Source organism: Anser cygnoides, chromosome 4, assembly GCF_040182565.1.
Source record: "Anser cygnoides isolate HZ-2024a breed goose chromosome 4, Taihu_goose_T2T_genome, whole genome shotgun sequence".
Classification (NCBI taxonomy): Eukaryota; Metazoa; Chordata; class Aves; order Anseriformes; family Anatidae; genus Anser; species Anser cygnoides.
The window spans coordinates 13000930-13027471 of NC_089876.1; the positions used below are offsets into that span (position 1 = coordinate 13000930).

Consider the following 26542-nt stretch of genomic DNA (forward strand, 5'->3'; position numbering starts at 1 on the left):
GATCATTTCAAGGTTTTATCCTCCATGTATCCCAGGGTATTTTAACCTTATAATTGTGAATAAGCAAGCCCTGTGCATGACTGTGAGCAACCAAACCCTCTGCTTGAGGATATAGCTGTGCATGTCTAGACCCATGAAGGAGGTGTATCTTCATCAGGGAGCCTTATTCATTCAGCATAACCAATGTGAATAATATGCACAGTTCTCTTTCTTATTTCCTTCTGCCACAGGAAGCAGTTTTCCTGACAGCTGTTCTGAAATGCAGCATACATGGCTTAGCTTGGAATTTACTTTTCTTTGAAGCTAGAAAACTGTGAGATCAATCCCTGTACCAAGCTGGGGATGTTGTCAGTAGACTAAAGAGTAACGCAAGTTTATAACTAATATAAATTCATATGTACAGAAGATATCAACAGAAGATGTCTGGAATTCCCATTCCCTTAAAATATGAAGCTGTGTAATCCCTCTGTGCAAATCTTTGAAACAAATAGCAAAACGTAGTGGTGTGAGTACAGTTGATACTTGGCCACCAACACTCAACACTAGCATTTCTTACTGATTTCTAAAATTTGGTGCTGTCATCCTTCATGGTTCTGTATTGCTGCCAACATAAATCCTTCCATCTTTGGAATGTGGAGGGAGATGTATGGCAAGTTGTTCTTTGTAGCTGATTTCAGGCTTTGATTCTGGGTCTGCTATCAGCTCAGCTGGGTGCTTTGGGCAGTAGGATCAAGAAAAAGCAAGCCAGTATGTCAGTTCAGACACATGATTCCTACAGCTAGTTCCTCAGCACTTTGGGGAAGCATAACTGGAAGTTTTTCTGTTTAAAAGCACGGTTTCAGGTCAAATTGAAATGCTTTCCCTGATTAGTTAAAGAAACCTAAAAAAAAAACCCTGGCAATTCGCAGAACCTAAAACTTTGCAAGGTTTGTTGTTGTTGTTTTTGTGTTTGTTTGTTTGTTTGTTTTACAACTTTACATACTTGTTTAGCCACTGTCATTTGTCTGTGATTTGGCTCCAAACAATCTCACCTGCAGTGGTGGCTGGGTTGCTCCAGGGCTGAACACTGCAATCCACAGAGTCCAGCAAATTCCCTCTGAAAAGAGGGGATTTAGGCTTCTGGTCATAGTAGCTGTAATACAGCTGTGGAGTCCTGCTTTATTTCTGCCATTCATTGGTGAAATTCCTTATGAATAATGTATGATCTCTTTTTCCTGATTGGTTTTGTTCAAATACAATTTAAGAATCCGCTTAACCTGACAACGCCTTTGCATTTTGTCTTTAACAGGTGTTAACTCTTTTCAAGTCTACATGGCCTACAAAGATCTCTACCAAATGTCTGACAGCCAGGTATTGCTCTCACTGTTTCTCATTGCTGTGATCTGTCTTTTCTTCTGTGGTCTCCCTCCTGTCAGCTGGGGAGCTGCTAAAATTGAATCCCAGAGAAACATTTCCACTGGTCTGAGTGTTACTGATGAGAATTTGCAGCTGAGGAGTTTTTCTCTCTGAAAGGCCAGTGCTGAGAGGTGGTGAAAATCTGAATGTGTTCCATAGAGTATGACTTTCAACTTCTGCAAGGATTATTTGGTGTCCCTGGCATTGTAACTGCTCAACACTGCCCAAGATTTTGCCCTCCACTTTACTTTGCTGTTACCTTTCAAGAACTCTATGTCAGAGAGGGAGAAAATGGTGGAACACATGAGGCAGTGACAGTTCTGAGATTTCAAGAGTTTCTCAGTTGCTGCAAACAGCTAAATACTGTTGCTGTTTGGGGGAGATGGCCTTTTCTCATTAGGGCTGGAGATAACAATGAGCTTGTTTCTCCAGTGCTCATTACAGATTCCACCCTCTTCAGCTTTCCCATTCATAAGTATCAGGTCATTATAAATGGACAATGGCATCTGTTAGTAATAATAATGTTTGCTTATTCAGTTGAGAAAATGTTTAAATTGTACTGATTCCTAGAGCTGTAGCTCTCAGTCTCTTAAATAACTGATACTACACCTCCAATACATGTGGTTTTAATTGCAATTTTAGACAAAATAGTACATAAATATTCTCTGGGAGGCAGTGCACGCCAGCTTCATGTCCTGGTTGGAATTACCAGAAGTGCTTCAAAATGTTAAATGTGCAGCTGGACTAATGCTTGTTACCCTGTGCAAATGTGCATGTTGCAAGCTATGTATTCTGCCCCATTTAATGCTAGCTGAAGTGATGTAGAGAAAGTGGGCGCTGAAGAAACCTTGTCTTTGGTACTTGATCTGTGTTTGAAAAATGTGTTACTGTGTTACTTAAGTCTGATTTATGCAAAGAATACATAAGGTCAATACCTGTTGAAAAGGGAACTACGGTTTCAGTAAGTCTAATATCAGAAAATTTCAGTAAAAGCAATATGAACAGAGTTCTGAGTGTGAATGTGTTTTCCTTGTTCAGCGGTATTTCCTTCTTTGTACCACCTGCAGCTCTATGAAGCCTTCACCTTTCTAAAAAGTCTTGGAGCTGTGATCCTGGTGCATGCTGAAAATGGAGACTTGATAGCTCAGGTGAGTGAACTGTGATTTTTGCTTCACTTTGTGAGAAGATTCACACGAGAGGGGAAGTAAAAGGCCTCCAGTCTGAGTATAGGTAGGAAAAAAGGGAACTAGCTAGTAAGCACATTTATTGAGCCTGATGCCTTATGCACTGCTGGTGTAAACCCTGGCATGAGAGGATGGAGGCCCTTCTGCATGCTTTGGCAGAGCATCTGTGAGGTATAGCTGTGATCCAGACAGCTCCTTGCCTTGGCTGCAAATGGGGACTGGTGAGGGGGACAGAAGGAAACAAGATCTCTTCTGAATCCAGCAGATTGCTTCACAAGTGAAGCAGAACAACCTAAAGCCTTACTCAGAGATTTGGGGGACAGGAAGTGGATGCGTGAAACTTTATGCTAATGTCTCTTGTTGCAACTATCAGCATAAATATTATAGTGAATTTAGAGCAGGTGGTAAAGCTCTCAGAACTATTTTTTTTGAGAATATTCTTATAGATCTCTGAGGTTTGAATATAAGAATCCACAATGATCTTCAAACATATAAAAACTGTGCATTGAAGTATAAGTCATATTTTTTAAAGACACCTCCCAGAACCAGAAAAATGGAGTCAAATTCAATGTGTTCCATTAAAAAGTCCCAGATCCCCAGTGACCTCTTTGCAGGTAAGGTCTCCCAAGTAGGGATTATCCTCACGCTAAAGCGTGATCTGTGCAACAGCAGCGGATCGAAAGAGGTATCCCAAGGACAGTAGTCAATAGTAAATCTCTCACTTGTCCTTTTGAGGAGAGGGTTCCGCTATAAAACAGAATGGGGAGGTCTGACTGGGTATCGTTATGAGTTCGTATATCTGGGACAGATGAATATTTTAAGGCTGTAGCAGAGACGTCTCACTCCTCTGGTCCCTTGTATGTGTGTAGAGCACCTCAGATATCTGTGAGGCTCCGAGTGAGCTGACTGATTTATTTGCTCAGCTCTTTATCTGCTGGTTTATCAGCTAAAGACTAAGCAACAGATCTGACAGGGAAATTACAATAACAATAGCTGAAAACAAGTTGTCTTTGAGCTCTACACTCGGGAAGCCACATGCTTGTTGTCTCATGCATAAGGGAGGCTCTTAAGTGAATGTTTGAATGACTGAGTGTATAAGCACTCTTGCCTGTAAGGGTTTATTTTGTTGTTTTCCCCTCAGTGGGATTTCTGTCTTTTACCTATGTGGTACGAACTTACTGCCTTTAACAGCCTTCTTTCCCTAGGTCAAGTTTGGCCAAAATAACCACTGGACTCAAAAGATACTAGTGAGGAGTCAGCAGGCACATGCAGTGCAGCTGTATTCTTCTCCCATTAAAACCAAGTGAAAACTATCATTTGGATTCAAGAGAAAAATAATGCTGATTTTCCATGAAGACTAGCATGATTTAAAACTACCAATGTATATAACTTATAATTTTAGCATGACACTAAATGTCCAGTGGAAGCAAAATCGATAATAATAAACATAACTCAATATTACTGTATGAATGGCAAACTGAAACAAATCAAATGGCACCCATGATGTTTTGATATGTGCTCCATTAAAATCAACGTACACTTGTGGAATTGCATTTTTGATGAAAATCTGTTTCTGTTAGCTTTTTCTTTGATCAGCTTTAACATACAGCCATGGAATATGAGCATACAGGAAAGAAACATTAGGAAAAGAGGAAGCAGTAAAGAAATGTGAATTATGTTATACATCAACATATTTCCCCAGCATTGCCATGTCTTATAAAATCAATCTGTTCCTTATGTTTTTATTTAGAAGGATTATTTGGATGGTGAAAAGAAAGCTGGGTGCAGAGATGTTTTGCAGGACTATCTCGTGGAAACAAAAATTTGAAAAATCTTATCAAACAAATATTCTATCATATTAGCACTATCAAATCCTCTTACAGTGAAAAAAATTATCATATGATCTGATTTTATGACTTCCTTCAAGATGCAAATGGATCCTATTTTGCTGTCTTGCTATTTTTTGTATTATACGGATGCAACTGTTTATTTTTTATTGTATTTTAATTATCTGGAGTCTTTAACTCACAGTGTTTAGAACTGTTGCATTAATGATTTAGGACATCTGCTTTTAAGAATACGTATGAAACATTATGATTTTCCAACCAAAATAATCTTTATTACACAGTCGAATTAATACATTCCTATTAATCAGCTTTGATTGATTGCAGAGAAGGCAAAAGTATACGTGAATATTAACTTAGGTTTTGCTCGAGGATATTGGTAATGTGTGAGCTTTGCACCCCTGGGGACCTGGGATCAAATATTTATTAGATGACATAGTAAAGTATGTTCGGTAACTCCATCCTTGTCTCTTGGGGACATTTGTTTGTGTCAGAGACATTACAGTTGTTGTACTCTGCTCATTACCTGTGGGCACGGCAGGCCAGGGTTTGAGGGACATCAGCAGCTCTGTTCCCACATCTGCTCTCTTAGCAGACCTGTACCAAACTCAGATCAGAGTGGCTGAATAACACTTTCTACAACAAGGGAGCTTTATTCCAATACCACTGCTTGGTCTTAAATTAAAGAAAAGTGAAGCTCCTTTTCTATTTAAAAAAATTGACCTAATTGCACCAAAGCTTGGTAGCACAGATTTTTAATGACAAAACCCCCATTGGTCCTAAGCAGGGCTTTTTGGTGCGGACACAGTGCCCTCACAACTGGAGTGCACTTTTTTACTTTCATGGAAACATAGTCTTAGTGATTCCCTCTGTAGGAAAAAAAGGTGTAACAGAAAGCTCAGTGACAAAGGCAAGACTTTATTTGATGAAGTGTCAGCAATGCTAAAACTTTAATGAAGATAACAGCACTTCATAGGTTGCAGACAGAAAGGAACTTCTGGGAGTAAAGAAAGAATTGCAGGATGGAAATATTCATAATTACTATTTAAAATATTGGTTGAAGCCTGTTCCCTAGGCTGGTGTCTTGGTGTCAGATAGGACTTTCTGGAAGACAGAGGAGACTTTAGCAGGCTTACACAGCTGCATTTGCACTAACAGAAAAGGGACGGTCAGAAAGCACGGCTGTTAGCCTGCTGGGGGCTAACTGGTACGAGAGTCTTGTCCTGGTGAGGTTGTCAGTATTTATCTGTTTTGTTCCAGGAACAAAAACGCATCCTGGAGATGGGAATCACGGGACCCGAGGGACATGCCCTGAGCAGGCCCGAGGAGGTAAGAGGCTTCTCTCCTCCTGTCGTTCATGGAAATCTTTTGTCAGGCACATTGTACCCCTGCGTGGCCTCTGTACGTGCAGGTGACAGATGGGTGCATGGGGTAGATAGTCTGTTTCTCCCATGACTTCCAGAATTACTCAAAGTTGTGTAAGTCCAGGTCCCCTTCAGCCTGTTTGTATGAAATACCCTTCTGCTGCCGGCCGCGGGTGCATCCCCGCAGGCCTGAGGTGTCCTTGTGCTCTGTCACAGCTCCACCACCGCGCTGTGCCAGGCCTGCAGGCCTTTTGGACTGTGACCCCGGCGGTTTGGTCTGTGACTACAAATACCGGGCTGAATTTCAGATTTCTCTTCATTTCCAAACCCCATTTCAGCTGTGCTCTGACTCTCTAGGATTGGAGAAGGCATAGCAGGCTGAATGCCAGCAGCACAGCTTATGGGATAGACTTTGAGTTTACCAGATTCATTAAATTGCCTTGGATGAAAACCTCCTATACAATGGCTGTGTACGTATATGCTGTGCATAAATGTTTGCCAACATCTGAATCTATGTTTATGTCAGCAGATACATTTGTAGTAGAAATGCAGACTGTAGTAATGCAAATATGTGAGAATGGAAAGATGCTGCGAGGCAGCTCAATTTATGCAATTCTCTTGTAATAAAACGAGCCGCTTGCAAGGATCATCTCAGACATCTGGAAACGGTTTCTTTAATGAGAATGAAAAGACGGATACATGCCGATGTCTCTTAATGTAGACAGTTCAGGCTGCTAATAGCATGATGGGGGGCAGTAGTGGGAAGTGACTGCCTTCCTTGAAGACTAAAGAGACAAGGCCCTGGGGATTTGAGGCTAAACTTGAAGAGACTGTTGTGGTTTGCAGATCTTTATATAACCTCTCCCCAAGGCAAGAGGAATAAACTTAATTGGTCACATTCTTCTATTGAACTGTTTGCGTTTTTTCATTTTTCTGTTTAACTTCCACTTAAATTATTCTGAAATAATTGAGGCGTTTCCTTTTAATGAGAGTAAGGACCTAAGGAAAATCTGCGTTTGCAATTTCCAGGAAGGAATTTTATATCTTTCTGACTGTGCCATCTGATGGCCTCAGCCCCAGTGCTGAGGCATAGAGGTCCTGCTTTCCTTTTTTTTTCTTTTTTTTCCCTTTTTCCTGATTTTCCTTTTTTTTTTCTATAGGTGACTGGGGATTTGAGAGCAAATATTGGGATAAAAGACCTAGGAGAACCTGAAGTGACAATCTGATTTTAAGAAAAAGATATTTTACAAATCTGTGAAGAACTAAGGCATGTGGTTTTAGACAGGTTAAATTGCTCAACTTTTCTAGCACAGCTTTGGGAGAGGATTTTGTGCATTGCCTAGTCAGTATTTTCAGTTATAACAGATTTTTAGGTATTGCCAATGCCAATACTGTGAGTCTGTCTAGGAAGGAGGAATAAAACTGATGACTGGGTAAAGCAGTCTCGGAGCCACTGGGAAGCACTGCTCCTCCATATGAAGATGACTGCTTTGTGCCTATGTCCCAGATGACTCCTTGAAAGAAGATTGTTTTTATGCTTGCTGACAGAGAGGACTTACTGGGCGATGTTTCAAAGGCTTTTATGGATTATGGGCTAAATTCAGTCCATAATGCTGAAGCTGCTGTTTGAGAATATGTTCACTGTCCTCTTATCCTTATGTAAAGATTTCAGAGGGTAAGCTGCCAGGGAGAGCTCCAAGCTGGGGCACTGTTCCCTTGCTTCGTTCTCCTTCCAGCTGCAGAATACAGTGAGAGGCCCAAAGTACAGGCTTGGGAGGGAGATAAGAAGGAGCCCTGCCAGCCACTTGGATGTGATCTTCCTTGCGGGCCAGCGAGCTGTATTAGCACTAGGACAACTGTACCCCCTTAGCGAGTACAGCCTGGCTGTGATTACTCCTACCACAAAATGCCTGAGGGGGTTAGCTCCTGCTTTCCAGCACTGCATATCCCACTATGGAAAAAGCAGAATCTAGTCCTGAAGTATTGTTGCTAAACAATGAGAAATATGGCTCAGTACTCCAGTTCATTTTTTCTTGTCTGCTTTTGCAGTTAACTTCTTTCATTCTTTTTCCCTCAGCTTGAAGCAGAAGCAGTTTTCCGTGCCATCACCATTGCCAGTCGAATAAACTGCCCAGTGTACATCACCAAGGTGATGAGTAAGAGTGCAGCTGATATCATTGCACTGGCTAGAAAGAGAGGTAAGAGACTTCCTTTTCTGCCCCCAGACTTGGATTTTGTGTTGAATAGAAGCTCAGTGGAAAAAAATAAGTTGCTGGCAGACTGATCTGTGCATTTCGACCCAAATCACAGATGCTAAATATTTAGGGCTGAGAAAACTGAAAAGAGGCCCTTCTGTGCTTTTCCACTGAGAATCATAGAATCATTAAGGTTCAAAAAGACCTCCAAGATCCATCTGGTCCAACCGTCCCCCTACCACCAGTATCACGCACTAAACCACGTCCCTAAGCACCACGTCCAACCTTTCCTTAAACACCCCCAGGGATGGTGACTCTACCACCTCCCTGGGCAACCTGTTCCAAAGCCTGACTGCTCTTTCTGAGAAGAAATGTCTCCTCATTTCCAACCTGAACCTCCCCTGGCACAACTTGAGGCCATTCCCCCTTGTCTCACTCCACAAACTCTAAGCACCCCCCATCCCCTCAAAGACTGTGGTGTGACCCTTGTGCATGGGGATGTCTGTGGGTCAGCATTGCTCACTGCAGCCGTGAAAGGGTCCAGGTTAAAGACCACCCAAAAGGGACTTGTGAGCCTGGAGGGTGCCCATTTTGAAGCTACCTTTGTTTGCTGAAACGAGTGCCTCACAGAAACGGCACCTGAAGTGCTGCAGTACTGGGAGACTCAGCTCTTCCTCACAGGTGGTGGGCCAGGACATAGCATGGCATGGGGCCACTCAAGAGACTGAAAAGCTTTGTCCTTTCACAGTCAATCTTTCTTTTGCAATCCTCACTTTCTGCCACAAACTGCATCTTATTAATAATTCCTCTCCTCTGCTCCCCTCTTTTCTCCTGAATTGTCAGTGTTTTCCCATACTTTTTCCTCCCTTCTTTTCCTTTTCCTGTTCTTCTCCCACTTTGTCTTCTGTTTCCTCTGTTTCTCTATTTCCACAGTGCCTCTCCTCTTCTTCCACTTGCCCCTGTTTACAAAGGTGGTGAGGACAAAGGTCAGGCCAGAAAGAGCTGATACACACTTTTTCCATCTTTTTCTCAATGTCAGTTTTCCCTTTGTTTCATTTGAGAACGAAGGAGGGCAATGGAGTCAGGACTGTTCTGCTGGTTGGTGCTAGGAAGTGCATGAGCACCATAGAGAAGCCAAAGAGCTAAATATTATCTTGGTATTTGTATTCATGGAGACTTGGAGTTTGCTGGTGGGACCATATGCTGTTATCTGCTGGTGCTGTGCCCAACCTGAGAGTGGTAAAAAGGCATCTGTCAGCTGGAGCCCATCCTCCACCTAAATTCACTCTGAAGCAGAGCACCAGAGAGAACATGGCTGTGATTAAAATAGTACAAATTAAAACCAGGTCTGAACTGTCTCCTTCTGGATTAGAAAGAGAGCTTTGTAAATATCCTGATCAAAAGCATGTGTAACTCAGAGAGCCTCCTGATTAATTTTTTATCATACAGACAAAGCCAACGCTGCTTAATTTTCTGGGAGCTACGCTGACCATGTAGCAGTGCATAAATTATACATGGCTGTGTGCAGCAAGCTCTGTAATGTGCTGGAAAGAGAGAGGATTGTAATCAGTTCCTGTATATTCTTGCTTTCCCCAAGGTCCCCTTGTTTTTGGAGAGCCAATCACTGCCAGCTTGGGGACAGATGGGACACATTACTGGAGCAAAAACTGGGCCAAGGCTGCTGCTTTTGTGACCTCGCCACCTCTGAGCCCTGATCCTACCACTCCAGATTACTTGAATTCACTCTTAGCATGGTAAGACTTTTTTTTTTTTTTAACAGTCTGGTGGCTGGGCAGGTGCAAATGCCACGTGGAATAAAGCACCTAGGGATCAGCTGAGTTTCCTTTAAACCAGTTCCATACATGACACAGCAGAGAAGAAATGGTAGAAAAACAAGGGGGATTGTTTTGCCCCTGTGTTTAGGCTGCCAGTCTGGTGAGCAGGCCTGGACCCTCCAGTTTCTAGTTAGCACATTCAAGATATAACTGCTGGCTATTCAGGTTATTTCTTTTTCCTTCTGCTTTTCAAGTGATTCGTAGTTGCACAGCTAGATAAACAGTCTTTAGCCTAGGACTTCAAACTAGCTTTCTCTCTAATTCTCTGTTTTCTCTAGCTAAATAGTTAATACATAGTTGGATCACATCACCATCCATAAGCAATAGCCTGGTGGATAAACCCCCATCTGTGAGCATAGTCTCAGTTTTAAGCCCGAGTCATATATCACAAGCACAGGTCCTGAAATTAGAGTTGTCCCCACAGAGAGAGATACCTGGAACCAAGACAGCTTTCTTGGAGCCATTTTTGTCAGAGCTGGTGCAGGTATGTAAGCCGGAGCACTTCGTAGAATTAGGCTGTCTTAAACTAAATTGTAAATGTTCATAGGAGCAGTGCGCTGCACTGTTAATGAATGTGTAGTCAAGCTCTGAGTTACATGCATTCCTGGTAAGAACATGCAGGCATTTGCACTGTTCTGAAGGCCTGGTGGCCTGATTTTCCATAATTGAGCTTTCTGTTCCTTAAAATAAGAACAAGAAGGAAAATTTACTTTTCTGGCCTCACATGTCATTGTCAGCATCATAAAGAGTGAAGCTCATTGTGTGCGGGAAAGGCTCTTAGCCAGCATATGTGAATGTATATAAGAATGTTTGGTCCTTTACTCTGTCAGACGCAGCTATATGATTTCAGAAAGTCCCCCCAGATAATGGTATGTGGGTTAAAACAAATCAGCTGAAATAGCAAGAGAAATTTTAGACCTGGAATCCAAATAACGACATTAACATTAACATCAGAAAGACCAATTGAGGAGGCAGAGAAGTTTTCATTATCCTCCAAGCATGCAAAAATTACTTTTTTTTTTTCTTACTGGCTTAAAGTCCTAGATCATAAATGACAGCAGCTTAGCCTGCTTTTGGTTTTAATACTTTAAATCTATACTGTGAAACTAAAAAGAGCTGTATATATTATCCCTCTGCCATGAGTTTGTGGGGAATTTTATGCAAGGATGATGGTAAAGATAATAATTTGCTTTTCTATTTCACTGTTCATCAGGAGACTGGTAATTTACATTCATTAAAGAATCCTCACAACAGTCTTCTTCTGCAAATATGCATACCGCTTATGCTGTTTCCCACAGAATCTGTTGATTATTTTTTTTTTGCTAAAAAGTGGAAAGTATAAAAATCAAAGGTGCCTCCTGAGGTTTGCAGATTGGATTTGTCTCATGAGATTTGGTCCTTTTTTCGTCCACGGGCCATACACCTTGGGTAGCTTTCATCTTCTATGGTGTACTGCTGCATTATTGCTGCTGTGACATGCTGTTTCTTCTGAACTAGAGATGTGAGATCTTGGTGCTACATGGAAGATGTCATCTGCCTTGAAAACATTGTTTATGGCGAAGAATAACATCATGAAGTATTAGTGAGGTGTTTAAAGATACATATGTCTTCTGTTAATTCCCGCCAGTTTCTTTTTCTGAGATGTTTTCTGTGGTGATCCCTTCATCTCTCAATTTGCTAGCTGATCTGTTAGCTGTTAGTAGAGGAGATCTATCAGTAGGAGTGCTCGTGTGTAACCCTGAGTTGTTGGGTATCTCCCGAGAGTGACATTTGTCAGCTGCCGGAGAGCCAACAGAAGATGTTGGCTAGACTGGGGAGTGCAGAGTGTGTTATTAGATGTTAGAGGAGAAGGAAAGTGGAGTTAATAGCATAGTGGAAGGAGAGCATAACAACATAAAGACAAGGAAATGGACAAGGATACAGGGCCTGGCTGTGACATTGATGTTTTTGTGGCTATATTAAGGCCAGAAAAGGAAAAAAGAGAGAGTTTAAGCCATGAAGAACTTAGCTGACGGAAGAACAGAGAGAAAGAAGAAATGGCATGCAGTTCATATCTTTGTTTCTGAGTGAAGAAATTAGTGTTTTGCTGATGGATTTGGTTTAATCCTACGGAGTAATATCAGACACGCATTAATAATTAGGAATAGCTAAAACGTATCTGCCTTTTCACCAATAAATACATGACTTTGCCTTCTAACAAAAAATGAATGGCTGGTTTTGAACATAGTGAAGAACCAAAAAGGAGGCCAAAGGGTCTTCTCTGACTGTCAGCAATCATTAGGGCTGGCAGCCCAGAAAATTGCATTAGAATTACTGATGTGTGACCCCTTTTTTTCTGTACTTGGCTATTTGTTAACTTGTTGGAATCTAAATCTGTGGATCAAAATCATTCAGATGTTTCAGAGCTGGAACTTACGTAATCAGTTTTAAAAATGGATGACAGCCTCTTCTGGACATCACCCTTCTGGAGCGATAGAAGCAATTGTAGTTTGTTTTAATGTGCTTGACTCCTGTAAGCTTAGTCAAGATCTAAAAATATTAGCTGTTTCCTGTGGATAGTAAAGAACCTTTTTTTTTTTTTCTTTTTTTCTGTTTTTGCAAGTGTTGTGGTTTAACCCGGCCGGCAGCTAAACACCAGACAGTCGTTTGCTCACCCTCCCTCCTCCTTCTCTGGGATGGGGGAGAGAAACAGGAAAGTGAAGCCTGTGAGTTGAGATAAAGACAGTTTATTAAGACAGGAAAATAATAATAACAATAATAATAATAATAGTACTACTAATAATAATGTATATGAAACAAGTGATGCACAACGCAATTGCTCACCACCCGCTGACCGATGCCCAGCCTATCCCCGAGCAGCCAGCCCCCCCACCCCGGCCAGCCACCCCTATATATTGTTTAGCATGACGTCAGATGGTATGGAATACCCCTTTGGCCAGTTTGGGTCAGCTGTCCTGGGTCTGTCCCCTCCCAGCTCCTGCTGCACCCCCAGCCTGCTCGCTGGCAGGACAGAGCGAGAAGCCGAAAAGTCCTTGGCCTGGTGTAAGCACTGCTCTGCAACAATTAAAACATCAGCATGTTATCAGCGCTCTTCTCATCCTAATCCAAAACATAGCACCCTACCAGCTACTAGGAAGAAAATTAACTCTGTCCTAACTGAAACCAGGACAGCAAGATACTGCATATTGGTTATGTTCTTCCTTCTTATTCCTCAAAGTGGCAGTGTACCAGTTCTGATCTCTGCAAAGAATTTTTCTCTAAGGTGAAAAAAAAAATTGTTATTGTTTGGTTGCTCTTTCTGTGTTTTACTCCATACCTTTCTCTGTGTAAGACTTTTAAATTAGAGAAATCCAGAGTACATTTCACTTGCACTATCCTTTTTTTTTTTTTGTTTGATTAGAATAACACTCCCTTTTTTTAGAATATTTTTCCCTTTTTTATTTTCATCATTCTGTTTTGGTAGGCCAGTCATTTGTGTAAGAATTACAAGAGAAGTGTATGTGCAGAGGAGAAATGCAGGGAAACAAGCTTGATGCTCATTACTTTGTACTGTAAAATATGCTTTTATTTCTACATATGGTTATGAATTTATCGTGTGTCAGACATTTCATACAAGCTTCTGATCATTTCCTTAATCTTATAATAATCCTTTGTCCTGGTTAGTGCTTGTGCCTGATCTCTGTCGATAAGCAGCCTTAAACCTGAGGGGGCTGTAATCTGGGAATTCAGGATGTTCCTGGGGGAAAGTGGAGATGTCCAATACTGCTGTTGCTCTTCAGTGACCTGTAGCCAACATGTAGAGGCTGCTGACATGACTTGTAGCCTATACCTCCATCGTGTAGGCTTGAAAGGTCCATTCGAGCTAGTCCGAGACCAAGGTAGCCTTGGTGACTGCTCTAAACCTTCTGTGTGTTAACTCCGCAGTGGGGACCTGCAGGTGACGGGAAGTGGACATTGCCCATATAGCACTGCCCAGAAAGCCATTGGAAAGGACAACTTCACTATGATTCCTGAAGGGGTCAATGGAATTGAGGAAAGAATGACTGTTGTCTGGGACAAGGCTGTAGTAAGTAACTACTTACTTGTATGGATTAAAAAGAAATTGACTGTTGGCTGAATGATGCAAGCCAGGAGACTCTTGGCCAGTACTTCAGTGACTTCCTAATATATTTCTGAGAATTCCCAGAGACCTACTACAAGATGAACTGTTTGTTTCAAAGTTTTATAAGCTCAGGTCTGTGTTTCACTTCTGACAGCACAAAGCCGTAGTGTTTTATCAGACCTAAGGCTTCACAGACTAAACCACTGTAATTTTTTCAGTTGTGTCAGAGAGGTTGCTTCCCACAGACATAGGATCTGGAAGCAGTTTAATGATTTTGAAGTAGACCCTGTATAAACGTGATGAATGGATTGTTTGAATTTGGGAAGTGTCTCATCATTTTTGAGAAATTACAAATGGATGGCAGCTGAGCCTGAGGCTACACCATAAAATGCTTTGAAGGAGAACACTGCATGTAATTCATACTGGCATATTTTGCTGTGGGGTGCCGGTGTATGTTAGCAATTTTTTGATGGTTCCATGGATCCTAATATAAAATGATATCTTCCCTCCATTGCCCGTCTTCACATAAACAGTCTCACTCACACACACACTTATTACCTTACACTGCATTGCACTTGAATGCATATTGCAGACTGCAAGGTGGTAGTATTTAAAATGCTCTCATGAGCACTTTACCCAGACCATGTTTAATAACCCCTTTCTTCAGGGAATGCTATTGAGTTCAGAAGCACAGAAGCAGCTTCTGACATCTGCCATGTAGGAGCAAAGCAGGAAAGCAAGCAAAATGCAACCAGCCAGTGATATTTCCCTTTTGTTACTCATGTGAAGACAAAGAGCTGCCACAAGTGTTACAAAATGGGATTTACAGGTGACATTAATTCCTGGACCACTGAGTAGCTTGTATTTTGGGAATCTCCTGGTTGACTAGGCAGAAAATATGTGTTAAGCAAATAAACATTGCTTTTTTTTTTGTTTCCAGGGAAGACCCCAAATACTCTGCTGAAAAATCAAAAGGTGCAGTGAACAGCTGCTATTAAGCTATCACTGACTGTATAAAAAGTTCAATTGGTGGTGACATTTCTCCAGGCAAGAGCTTTATAACTGGGGTTGTATTACTCAGATTTATAGATTTTGTAATGCTACGAGTAGAATGGACTTAATTTGCAAAAAAAAAAAAAAGTTTCTAAAACAGTCTGAGCATTCTTTAGACTTGAAATTTTATTTAATCTTGTAATACTCATATAATTTCCCTGGTTTAAAATCAGTAAAATGTTTAAATGGCAATTACTAGGACTAGCAGCAAAGCACACATGCATCAGTGTAGGGAAAGCGACCTTAGCTGAGAAACTTGATGGTATCATCTGCACTCAGGTTTTATTGTCTGTTCTTTGGGATGCCAGGAATAACACAATCACTTACCTGAAACTCCAAAGTAATGTGCCTTGTATAAAAACCTGCTTAATAAAGCCTCTGTTTCACGCAGCATCACCAGATATATGAACTACACCCTTTCCCATGTCTCCTCAGCCATTCAGCACTCTGTATACTCAATTACTATCTTATAAACATGTTTCGGTCAAGTCATGTTGTTTTTAGGCCACAGGTAAGATGGACGAAAGCCAGTTTGTAGCTGTCACCAGCACCAATGCTGCCAAAATCTTTAATCTGTATCCAAGAAAAGGACGGATTGCTGTAGGATCGGATGCCGATGTTGTTATTTGGGACCCTGATAAGGTGAAGACTATAACAGCTAAAAGCCATAAATCGGTAAGAAGAAAAAGAAAACAACCAATGAAATATGTCTCTTGCTTTTCAAATGTCAAAATTATGTGAACTAACATATTGGATATAGAGGAGTTGGGGTAACTGCCTGATCCTTTTCTGAAACATGTAAATATTTCTGAAAATGAAAGTAATGAATCTTGCATTGGAAGCACTGGGATCAGGAAGGATTTCTTTTCTCTCAGCGTATACAATTGCACTATTTTTATATGCTTGTGCCTGATCTGTAAATAGGTGTGAATCAGCAGGTCTGCAGCTGAGGTTAATAAAAGCTGTGGAAATAAATCTAAAACCAGCTTACTTCTTTTGCTTGTATGAAAAACACCTGATATAAAATGCACAGTTAAATCAACAGTATTCTAGCGTATTATAGATGATTGAATATTTTGATAATACAGCTCTGATCAGCTTCATGGATGGGATTTCTTATTTAATTCCAAATCCTTGATGTGTACTACTCTTTCCCATAGCACAGAATACCAGTGACTCACAGTCACTTTCATTTTGGCAGTTACAGGTTTTATGTGTTTATCTTACGTGTTATCTATCTCAAAGTTTTTATCTCATTGTTCAGTGCTTTGTTTTTTTATATTGGGAAATTCTTCCAAAAATTGTACTGAATATCCAGTGATATGGTTTATATTAAAAAGGCATAAACATTTGAAAACCTTTAAAAGCTTTAGATGATGCATTTTTTATTTCTCTGTCTTGAGATATTGCAGTATTTTTGAGAAAGTAATAATTACCTGCCGCTTGACAGTCATTTCCATTTAGTTTCAAGCTTTCCTGGTCCTTTCTGGGCTTTTTCAGACAGAAAAATTCAGGCAGAAATATGCTGGCCCTTAAAACTCAGTACTTGCTGCAAGTCTGAAGCTTGCTCTGCTAGGCCTTTGAAATTCCCTTATCGAGTCACAGCGTGTACATGATGGGACTCAGTCTTCTGGGTATCCAACAGCTGAGTCAGAATTTTCCTTCTTATTAAGATTACTGAATTTCTAGAGGTTCTGGATAAACAGGGTAAGTCCTCAAAAGCAAATGAGATAAAGTCTTGATGGAAAGTGAGCAATACATACAGGGGAGTCTGATTGGACAGATTCTTTTTAATCATTTAATCAATAATAATGGATAGAAATGCATTGCTTTTCCTTCAGAAAAAGCAATTTTATATGCCTGTTAATGGCAGTTGCTTAAAAATATGACTACAAATGTGTATTGTAAGTTACTAACTGAAGGAGACCTTGTACTGAACTTGCAGTATGTTGGTTGATCCTCAGGCTGTTGAGTACAACATCTTTGAAGGAATGGAGTGCCACGGTGCCCCGCTAGTGGTCATAAGCCAAGGGAAGATAGTGTTTGAAGATGGAAACCTGCACGTAAATAAAGGAATGGGCCGCTTCATCCCCCGCAAACCTTTCCCTGAATATCTTTACCAGCGCGTCAAAATCAGGAATAAGGTAATGTCAGATATTATTTAATGTTCTTCCAAGGCATACCTTTTCGGAACCACATTAGCAAATTTTAATTATTATTACTAGTGTGCTAATATAAATCTGTGTAAGATGACCTATGTATGACATATGTCTGACCTATGTTAGTATATGGTCAAAATATGACCAAAAACTGGCTCCTCTGCAAGTGCGAGTTGATATAACTTAAAATTGCACTTCAGTGGGTAGAGCATGTAAGTGCCATTTGGGTATATAATTGCCGTATGCCCAGCTGTGCAGTCTTTTGAAGGGAGGTGGAGTAGTGATAGAATTTACTTTTAGTTAGATGTCAGCAAAAAGATACAGATTCTTTGGAAGGAGGGTTAGCCAGAAGAAAAATAGCATTTTAAATTGCTACTAAGCTTTGCATACTGAACAGCCCCATTGCAGAGAAGAAAAGCATCTAAGTCAGAGATGCTTATTATATTTGGCATCTCTGAACTGCTGTTGGTGCATTTGCTAAACTGAGTATTAGCAGCATTCACAGCTCAGAAAGCTTTTATTGTGTATTTAAATAGAAGCTTGGGAAATGACCAAGATCACAACTGGGTCAGTTCTGGTTTTGAATTATATTCACGCTCCGCTGTTGAAGATCAGTTGGCTTGGCACTAGTTTTGGGTTGTTTGGAAATTGCTTTTTGCCACTGGGCAATACAGTACTTTGTGAGAACAGGTAACAAAGACAAATTTAACAAAAAAATGTGTTTTCTTCAACAAGGCATATGCCTGTAAGGGTGGCAGCTGAAATTAAGTCTACAAGTGGGAAGGATAAGAGGCATAAAAATAAAATGCATCTGCAAAGGAGTTTTGCAAAATACCAACAAATTATTTTTTCTTTTTTCTTATTTTTTTTTACGTTAATCAGTTAGATGACATGCGTCGCCACATCTGCCTTTCAAGGGTTTAGCACATGGGAACGCTATATAAATTGGAGTGACGATGTTATTTAAATAGTGAAAACAGCACTTGAAAAACAAGTATCAGAGAGTGGTGCCTTACACCGGGGATTTGGTCAAAAGTAACCGGCCCAAATAACTTGCATCTTGCAGTGGGCCCAGATTTGGGGAAAGACCTTTGATTCTAGATACATAGGCAAAGGTCTGCAGAGGGACCAAGTGAGGCGTTATTGCTCGTCCAGCTCCCTCTGCTGCCTGCCGAGAGGAAGTGAGAGCAGTCTTACATCTTGTGTTTCTTCTCAGAGTCAATTTTTTTTAATTGAAAAGATTTAGAAAAACCCACTGATGGTGATATCAGCCACCATCATGTGGCTATGTCACCACACAGCAAAACCCATCACACAAGGGTCTGCAAAGCTTTAGCTGGCCCAGGAAAAACCTCCTGGAACAGAGACAGCAGTGCAAATCCCTGCCTCTGTGGAGCGCTGGATAGTGGATTCACTGCTGTGATCAGCAGCTGCTTCCCTCTGGGCATTAGCTTTGGCTCAGCTTGCGAGACAGTGTCTCTTCTGAGCCTGATGTCCCTGTCACCAAAAGCAAGGAAAATGCACTGATTTATGTAAGAACAAGATCAGACCCCCGTGAATAGCGTGGCCTTCCTCCCCAGTACTTTAAGTGTACTGTTAACTCACTGGGGAAACGGTCCTGAAACAATAGTTGTGTAAGCCTTAGATTTATAATCTTTAGGATGGGCTTTGGATTAAGAAATTCAGTGGCTTCAGATTCTTCCTGAAAATTTAAAGTGGTTCTTAAAATACTGTTTCCTAGATTTCTGTGTTTTTAAGGCTGTTATGATTCTCTTTTCTCATAATTGTCATAGGAACTGTACAGGGATAAGATACAGAGACCTTAAACTGAAATCAAAGCTCAGGTGACAGATAGTCTATTGACAGATAATGAAAGATGGGTCCCATGCCACAGTCTGTTGTATAATTGCTTTTCTAGTTCGTAACAAGAAGTGGAAACTTTTGAAATTTAATTTGAAAAATTGCCACTGCTTTTCAATGAGGTTCTAATGAAAATAATGTGATATTCAAAGGGGAGGAGCAGAGAAAGCAGGTAAGAGTGAAATTGCTACAATTGGTACAGTGACCATCAGTCTTACCACAACCAAAATGGGATTCAGAAGCTCAGATATGAGACTCACCTGATCCAACCCTGCTGAAAACCCTTTGAATGGAGAGAAAAGAGATGACAATGATTGATCTTACTTAAAATAATGTCGTAGGTGAGATCTATTGTTCTTTTTGAGATCCAATCTCTCTCCATTGACTGCAAAGGAAGCCTATTAAGTCTTGATCTCATGTGCTTTATATATATTTATTATATATATACATTTATAAAATGATGAGAGGAGACTTTATAGTTTCCTTTGTATATAAAGCAGACTGTAGCTTTGACAAGAATACAGATGTGTTTTTACTTTAGCTAACGCAGAGTAGAGGTCTGTGCTCAGTGGCCTCTGTATACCAGTATCTTTAGGCAGCATTATCAGAGCATTCAGTGTCTGATTTTATTCTATATTTATTCTCTGATATTTATTTGCTCTAGGTGGGAGGACTGCAAGGAGTCTCCAGAGGAATGTATGATGGGCCTGTGTATGAAATCCCAGCTACGCCAAAATATGCAACTCCTGCACCCTCAACTAAATCTTCTCCTGCCAAAAACCAGCCCCCACCAATCAGGAACCTCCACCAGTCTAATTTTAGCTTATCAGGTAAGTCAACCTGACTCATTCGAAATGCCTTTAAAGCCTCAGTATGTATGGATTGTTGCTGATAAATTTCAATTATAAAAATTACCTCTTTAACCATATATGTGTGAAATATATAAGCACATATATATGTGTATGTAAGAACATCTGTAGTTAGGTATGTTCATATACATTCGTTCCCTAGGAATATTTTACAAATTACCAAATATTCAAAATGTTTGTCATCTAAAATATTTATCTGCTTGCAGTCTTTTAGTATTATTTACCTGACACCTTATGGTTAGCTGAGGTCTCTGGTTGATATGACTGAGGCCTGTTGGTATGTATGGTTGATGGACTTGGGCCTGTTGTGACTCATGTGGCTCAAACACCTCAGATTTCTTTCTTGCTGCATCACCAGAAACTGCTAGACACACAAACTTCAACTGTCCTTGTCCATGGTTGGAAAACCACATGCAGAATCTATTAATATGCCGATTATAGTATTTCTTGTCTCTTTGCTCTTGGTGCCCAAAACATTTTCCGTGGTACTTAAGAAATAGACAAGAAAATCATCCTTTGGGGTTGTTGGAAATAATTCCTGACGTTTGAAGATAATTACAAGTGTGCCAAATCATTGTCTTCAAAAGTCTATGGCCCAATTGGTAAATAAGTGGCTCTTTATGATGTTGTTATGAAAGTGACTGGATTTTCTCCCCTGTGGGAGCCAATGGTGGAGTTTTCATCCCTGACAGATCCTGTCTTTAGAAACTAAATGAAACCTCTGGAAGAATGCCTAAAGAGAGCAAATATTTTAAAGACCCTTCTGGTGAATTGGAGTGCATTTTTCCCTGTACAGTTAGGTCCATGGTGAGCATATACAAATATGTAAATCTGTATAAAGCAACAAAAGTGCTTTCAATCTTGACCTCTAAGAATAATAAACAACAAGTGGGATTTTCAAAAGCACCTGAAGCTGAGGTTTCACAGTCCACTGCTGGATCTGTGTATTACCATGGCACCGGGTGCTAACAAGTATGATCCAAATCAGGCAAATGCACATTACTGTTTATGGAATTAAGCAGAACCAGAGACTTACGATAGCATTTAAAATGATCCTACACTTTCATAGTAGTTTTATGTTACCTATAAGAAGCTTGTACTGTGATCACACGATATTTGGTCTGGCAGAAAGCTTGCTGTCACAAGTTTAATCTTACAGCATTTTAAAATGCATTTTGAAGCGGGTGTGAGTTTACATCAGATCCACGTTCCTTTTCATGTGGACTTATGATCACTAACATCAAATTTTCTGTACTGTTAACCCATGGACCCAGTGGGGAAAGGTGTTCTAAATCAATGAGGCAGGTTTGAAAAAGCCACTTTACACATACGTGATTTCCCAGTTAGAGCAGCAATATTTTTCAGGGTCTGATCTCATGGAGGGAATCCATTCTGTAGATTGTCATTGCTGCATGGGCTCGTTGTCACGTTAGTGGAAGACAATTGCCCATGTAGGATGAGCATCAGTCTGATCCCAAACATTTAAGCCTACAGTTCTGATTAAAGATGACTGGAGCTAGGCACAGAAATGTGCCTTTGCAGATCTCTCTAGCACTTCAGGCAGGGGTCTGGCTCAGGAGAAACCAACTGATGTGAGGGAAACATAGCTGGAATGTCAGGTAAAACATCACCGCTGATGATTTTTTCCCTTTCATAGCTTTGTTTCCTGTATTCCTCTTGTTGCAGGAGCTCAGATAGATGACAATAACCCACGCCGTACTGGACACCGCATCGTGGCACCTCCTGGTGGTCGCTCTAATATTACCAGTCTTGGCTGAAAAATGGTGATGGACAGAAACACAAGGAGGAAGTATCATGGGAATAATGTACATTCCCTTCAATATCTGTGTTATCAAACCCACAGTTTTATTTGGTACTAATGGAAATAAAAAATGTCTCTTTTTTTTTTTTTGTATAGGAAGAGGTGATAATAGTGTGGTGTGTTTGCTTGGAACTACTTGCCTCACAATTGTGCTTTCATGCCATAGTCACCTTAAAGCATGGTGCTTCCATTGCCCCTTTAGTGACTACAGGTTTTAGCTTCGTCTCGTAACTGAATGATGGTTCCTTTGCACCCTTTCGCTGTATTAGAGTAGTTAATGCATGTTACTGAGTTATTTATGCAAGTTGCATTCAGTGAGTGAGTCCCTATAGAACACGTTGCCAACGATTGACTAGACACAATGCCAAGATTAATGTGTATTTGATAACTATCACCAAAAACACTTATGAAGGAAGAAAATGGCCATCTTGAAAGTATGCAGTAGAGTAGTATAGGCAGCTTCTGTTTTATCTTTAATTTATTATAAACCCAAGAAGCACTTCAGAATTTCTCAGACACAGAAAATCACCAGAACTTAGAATGACAAATGGTCTTTGTAGCACCTGTCTGTACCCACTCAGTAGGTTCCAAGTCTGTGTCTTCATTGTTTCCATTTTCGACAGCGCCATAATTTATGCAAAGCAATGCCATTGCCACCCCTGCAGGGATTTCTCCACCTGGGCAGTAGTGCTCTCCTTCTGCATGAGTTTTTTGGTACTTACAGATAATCCAAGTTGCCGTCGGATTTTTAAAGTTTTTTGTACAAAGTTTTTCCTTTGTAATCACATGCATTTTTACTTACTCTACCGTATCAAGATCTACTAGTCGTGGTTCTATTTCTGAATTCAAAGCTTGTGAAATAAAGGAAATTAATTGATGGGTAAGCGTCTTCCTCTGCTTTCCAGTGCTGTTACTCAGTGATTGAAAATGTAGAATGGAGAAACTCATGAGAAACTGTCTTTTAGGTTGGCATCATGTGAAAGAAGGAACCGACCTCCCTAGATCACAAGGGGCCTTGTATAGATGTCTGCATATGCATACTGTAAGCATGCCATAATCTGTCTTAATTAGAGCTCACTGTAAAAATATACTTACCACTTATATTGCAGCTGCCTCAATTTTGGCCAAGTGAGACCTAAATTAGCTTTCTTCCAAGGCTTTCAAGTTTACCTAACTTGTTTCAAATGGACTTGATTGCCAGCATCTTCATCTGTGCAGAAACAGTAAGCAATGCTCCAGTTTGACCAAAGCTGTAGTTGACTTACTATTGGTTTTCTTGGTGTGCTCTGTGCTGATCTATCTGCCCTTTGGCAGTGTTTAGGCATGTCATGAACAAGACATGACGCAGAAAAGGTGAGAGGACATGGACTTGTATTATCTTTTTCTGTAAAAGAAATGTTTTGTCCTGTTTTTATAATTATCTCACAGACTATGTAAAAGGAACATTTTTCTATCACTTTTTACCTGTCTGATTGTGTTGCAGATGTTGTGGGAAGTGGGTGCTATAGCAGAGGGTGGGGTACTCTGAAATTAAGCAGGCCAGCAAAACATTTCCCACTGGCCTTGTGCCATTTCCTACACTACCGAGCTGCAACAGGAAAAGTACTGTAGGAGCACAGTGCCAGTGGAATGATTTTATCTAGTCTCGGGCTTGACAATGTAGCACTGGTCAAGTTCTGGAAGATAGCCTACCTGAAGCGTGTCATCTTACTCTGAAGCCAGTGTGCTATCACCTCCAACTTTCCTAGGAAGGGAACCACTACCCTAGAAAACTTCATTTCTGTTAGCTTGGCCTGAAAACCTGGCAGCAGAGCTGGTCTGAATAACTGGCTTTTCTTTTTGCTTTGGCTTTGATCTGAACCAGTGAACAAACACTGCAATTCAGCCTGAAGTCAACTGAATTGATTCTGTTTCCAAAATAGAAGAAAAACATCGCCTTTCACGAATACAATTATTTTCTTTCTGGTGCTCGTAAACAAACAAAAATAAACCAACACCCTTCCTCCTGCCCAAGGATTCAAATCCATGTTTCCTGTTGCCTGGAGAGTGCCCTCATCTCTAGGCTGGCTTGCTTGGAGATCTGTGTATTTTATTATGTAAAGCAATGGCAGCATAAAAGTCTGAGGACAAACTGCTCTGGAAGAACCTACAGCCTAGCAGGTGACCCATCTTGTTTAACAATCTTGAACCAAGAATCCACCGCCACTGTCTTATTTCAGCCTGTTTGCTCTAAGTGTTGACAGTGCCAGCAACAGGTCTGGTGATCTAACCCTGAAAATAGAAAGCAAGCTGGCTTGTGAAACTATCATCTGGCAAATCTGACATAGTGTGAAAATTTTGGAATCGCTGATTTCAGTTTCCGTAGTGATTTTCTTCTGTGTTTGTACGGGTAGCAATGTTTGCTTACCTCCGCGTAACACTACTCAATCTACGAGGCTTTTCACCTTTGAGGTGATAACAAGGAATTGTGTAACTAGTATTGACAGATTCCACTTTTCCTCCATGCAAAACGTAATCCTAAACCAAAGAACCCTTTGCGTGTGAGCCAGTCAAGCTCCATTGTTGTTAACACACATTTATTTTTTCATGCTGAAGCGTCTGTGAATGAGTACAGCTACACGTTTGTAAGGTGCTTTGTGGCTCAGTGGTTCTGCATGACCAGACTGTGTCTGTCAGGTCAGTGTAACTCTGCTGTGATTTCTCTGAGGAGAAATGTGCCAGCGTGCTCATGGTGTTCGGAAGCCCCTGCAGCCTGAGCACACTCCTGTGCCACTGCCTGGGCAGAGCCTGCATTAAGCTTGTGGATCCTGTGCTGTGCCTGGGTCTCGCCACTCTGGACACAACTACGACCTGGATGTGATTCAAAGACCTCTTTTACATTTGAGCACAGGGAGCTTACTGCGTGGTCACCAGCACGGTAAGGTGAAGGATGGATACCTCACCTGGACAGCTACTGTGATACACCACCAGAGAGCTGGCACCAAGGGGGGGTTTGAACAAGGTAAGTGGTGCTTCCCTTCCCACTCCAAGGCCTATTTCACAGCAGTGTCCCTGCCCCTACATCGCTAAGTTACCGTTAAAAAAAAAAAAAAATGAATTGGTTTGTGATCCTGGTTACATTTGCAGAGCAGGAAACTATTCTGGAATTTGCTCTCTTGTAGGAGCACCCATCTGGGCAATGTTCAATCTGTAAGCACGTGGGTGGGAGCAGTTGTTACCTCCCTGCTTTCTTCTTACAGTTTGAGAAGTCATTTTCATGGTTTTTGAATTGTCAAACTTCTAAAAAAAAAAAATGTAGCAGGGCTTTAACATTTTAATAGTTAAAATAGCCCTAATGATGTAAAACTAGCTCTTCCCCATTCCCATTTGCAGACCCCCTTAAAGTTAGTCCCTATGATCTAAACAGTCTGAGGACTATCTTTGTTACAAACTCCAAGATTTAAACATGTAACTGCATTACTCTGGTAGCAGGCAAATCGTAAAGTAAACTTGTCCAAACTGTCACTCAAGAAACTCTCCACGGGTCCAACCTTCTCCTGCACCTCCCTTGACAAAGTCTGTTAATGATGATGCTAAGGCTGTTCCAAAACCGACATGTCCCAGCTGATAAATACTTCTTGCTAGCAATACACTGATCTTTATCCTTAAGAATTAAAACCACAGGGTGGACAGATCAGATGACCATCTACTCTGGGTTCCACTAGCAACAACGTAAGCTTAAGGGAAGGTAGGAAAAAAAGAGGAAACTTACAATGCCAATATTCTTCTGAACATATCCGTTAAGAAGCAGTAGCATCTCTCCCCTCCGTAGCATTCAGTGGATTGTTTTGCCATGAATTCGCCACGGCACCTTTAAAACCGATGTAAAATCTTGGAAGTTATGGCTTCCTGGAGCAAGGATTTGCACAGCTTAATGTTCTAAGTGCTTCCTTTTAAATCTGCCATCACTGTCAAGTTATTTACTTGACACCACTTAATTCTTGCTATTTAGCCTTGGCCAGTATTAAATCTCAGTGATCAAAACAAACTGATTTGAAAACAGTTTTCCATCTCGATTTTGGTGAACTTTGCACATGCTTTCCAGCTGTATTTCAGTGATGGCAGTAAGTGGTATTCAATTAAATTGTGTGCGGGAGAGGGAATAATGTCTTCCAATACAGTAAAAATGCACTTATGGATACTGTTTCTTTGAGTATCATATAACAGAAAGTATTTGCAGTGATATGGGTAAAGTAGTTAGGTCTCAGCACCCTGTCCTTCTGCTCCCTGACTGCATATTCTGTAATTTTCTAGCACAGGGAGGTGCAAAGCTAACTTTATACAGTCATATACACTGGTTTAAAAAATCTTTAAGCTCTAACAGCTTTTTCTACAGCAGAGTGACCACTGTGATGGGCTATTTTATTTTTTTGATGATATACAGTGCACTCAGTGACTCTCAACACCACGCCTAGGATTTTAGATATCCCGTTGTCATAAAGTTGTGAATGAGGTTCAGCGCAACCAGAAGCTGTTGTTAGCCTTGATGTTAAGAAAAAAAGACTTTTTTTTTCCTTAAATTTCTGCAGTATTTGTTGTATGTATCTGTAAAGCATGATCAAAGCTCCTTGTGAGTCTCTCCTGAATGAACTTAAAAAAAAAGTGCTTTACAGCTTTATGCTATAAAGAAGGTGTTTTGAGCTGTGATGGGTGCCTAGGGATCTCCATTTTCCCCTATCTGACACCCACTATGCTGGAGACTGCTCTTTGCTGGCAAAACTGCTTAGCAATCTTCCAGGGCCTCTCTAGACACAATCCCTGGCTCACAGGCTATTTCTGTGGTTCCTTGAGACACAGGGAAGATAAAAAAAAAAAAAAGGA

At 40.8% G+C, this 26542-nt stretch overlaps 1 protein-coding gene across 2 annotated transcripts in view; it reads left to right on the top strand.

Moving 5' to 3' along the window:
- CRMP1 (collapsin response mediator protein 1) overlaps positions 1-22559 on the top strand; it is a 49653-nt gene extending 27094 nt beyond the window's left edge. For both annotated transcript variants that reach the window (XM_013179806.3, XM_066995641.1), the window contains exons 5-14: positions 1289-1350; positions 2463-2543; positions 5684-5752; positions 7865-7985; positions 9580-9736; positions 13742-13883; positions 15477-15647; positions 16937-17116; positions 19656-19821; positions 21547-22559. In XM_013179806.3, coding sequence (XP_013035260.1) covers positions 1289-1350; positions 2463-2543; positions 5684-5752; positions 7865-7985; positions 9580-9736; positions 13742-13883; positions 15477-15647; positions 16937-17116; positions 19656-19821; positions 21547-21638 — 1241 coding nt within the window. In that variant the 3' untranslated portion in view covers positions 21639-22559. The remainder of the gene's footprint in view (positions 1-1288; positions 1351-2462; positions 2544-5683; positions 5753-7864; positions 7986-9579; positions 9737-13741; positions 13884-15476; positions 15648-16936; positions 17117-19655; positions 19822-21546) is intronic.
- The last annotated feature ends 3983 nt before the right edge of the window (positions 22560-26542 follow it).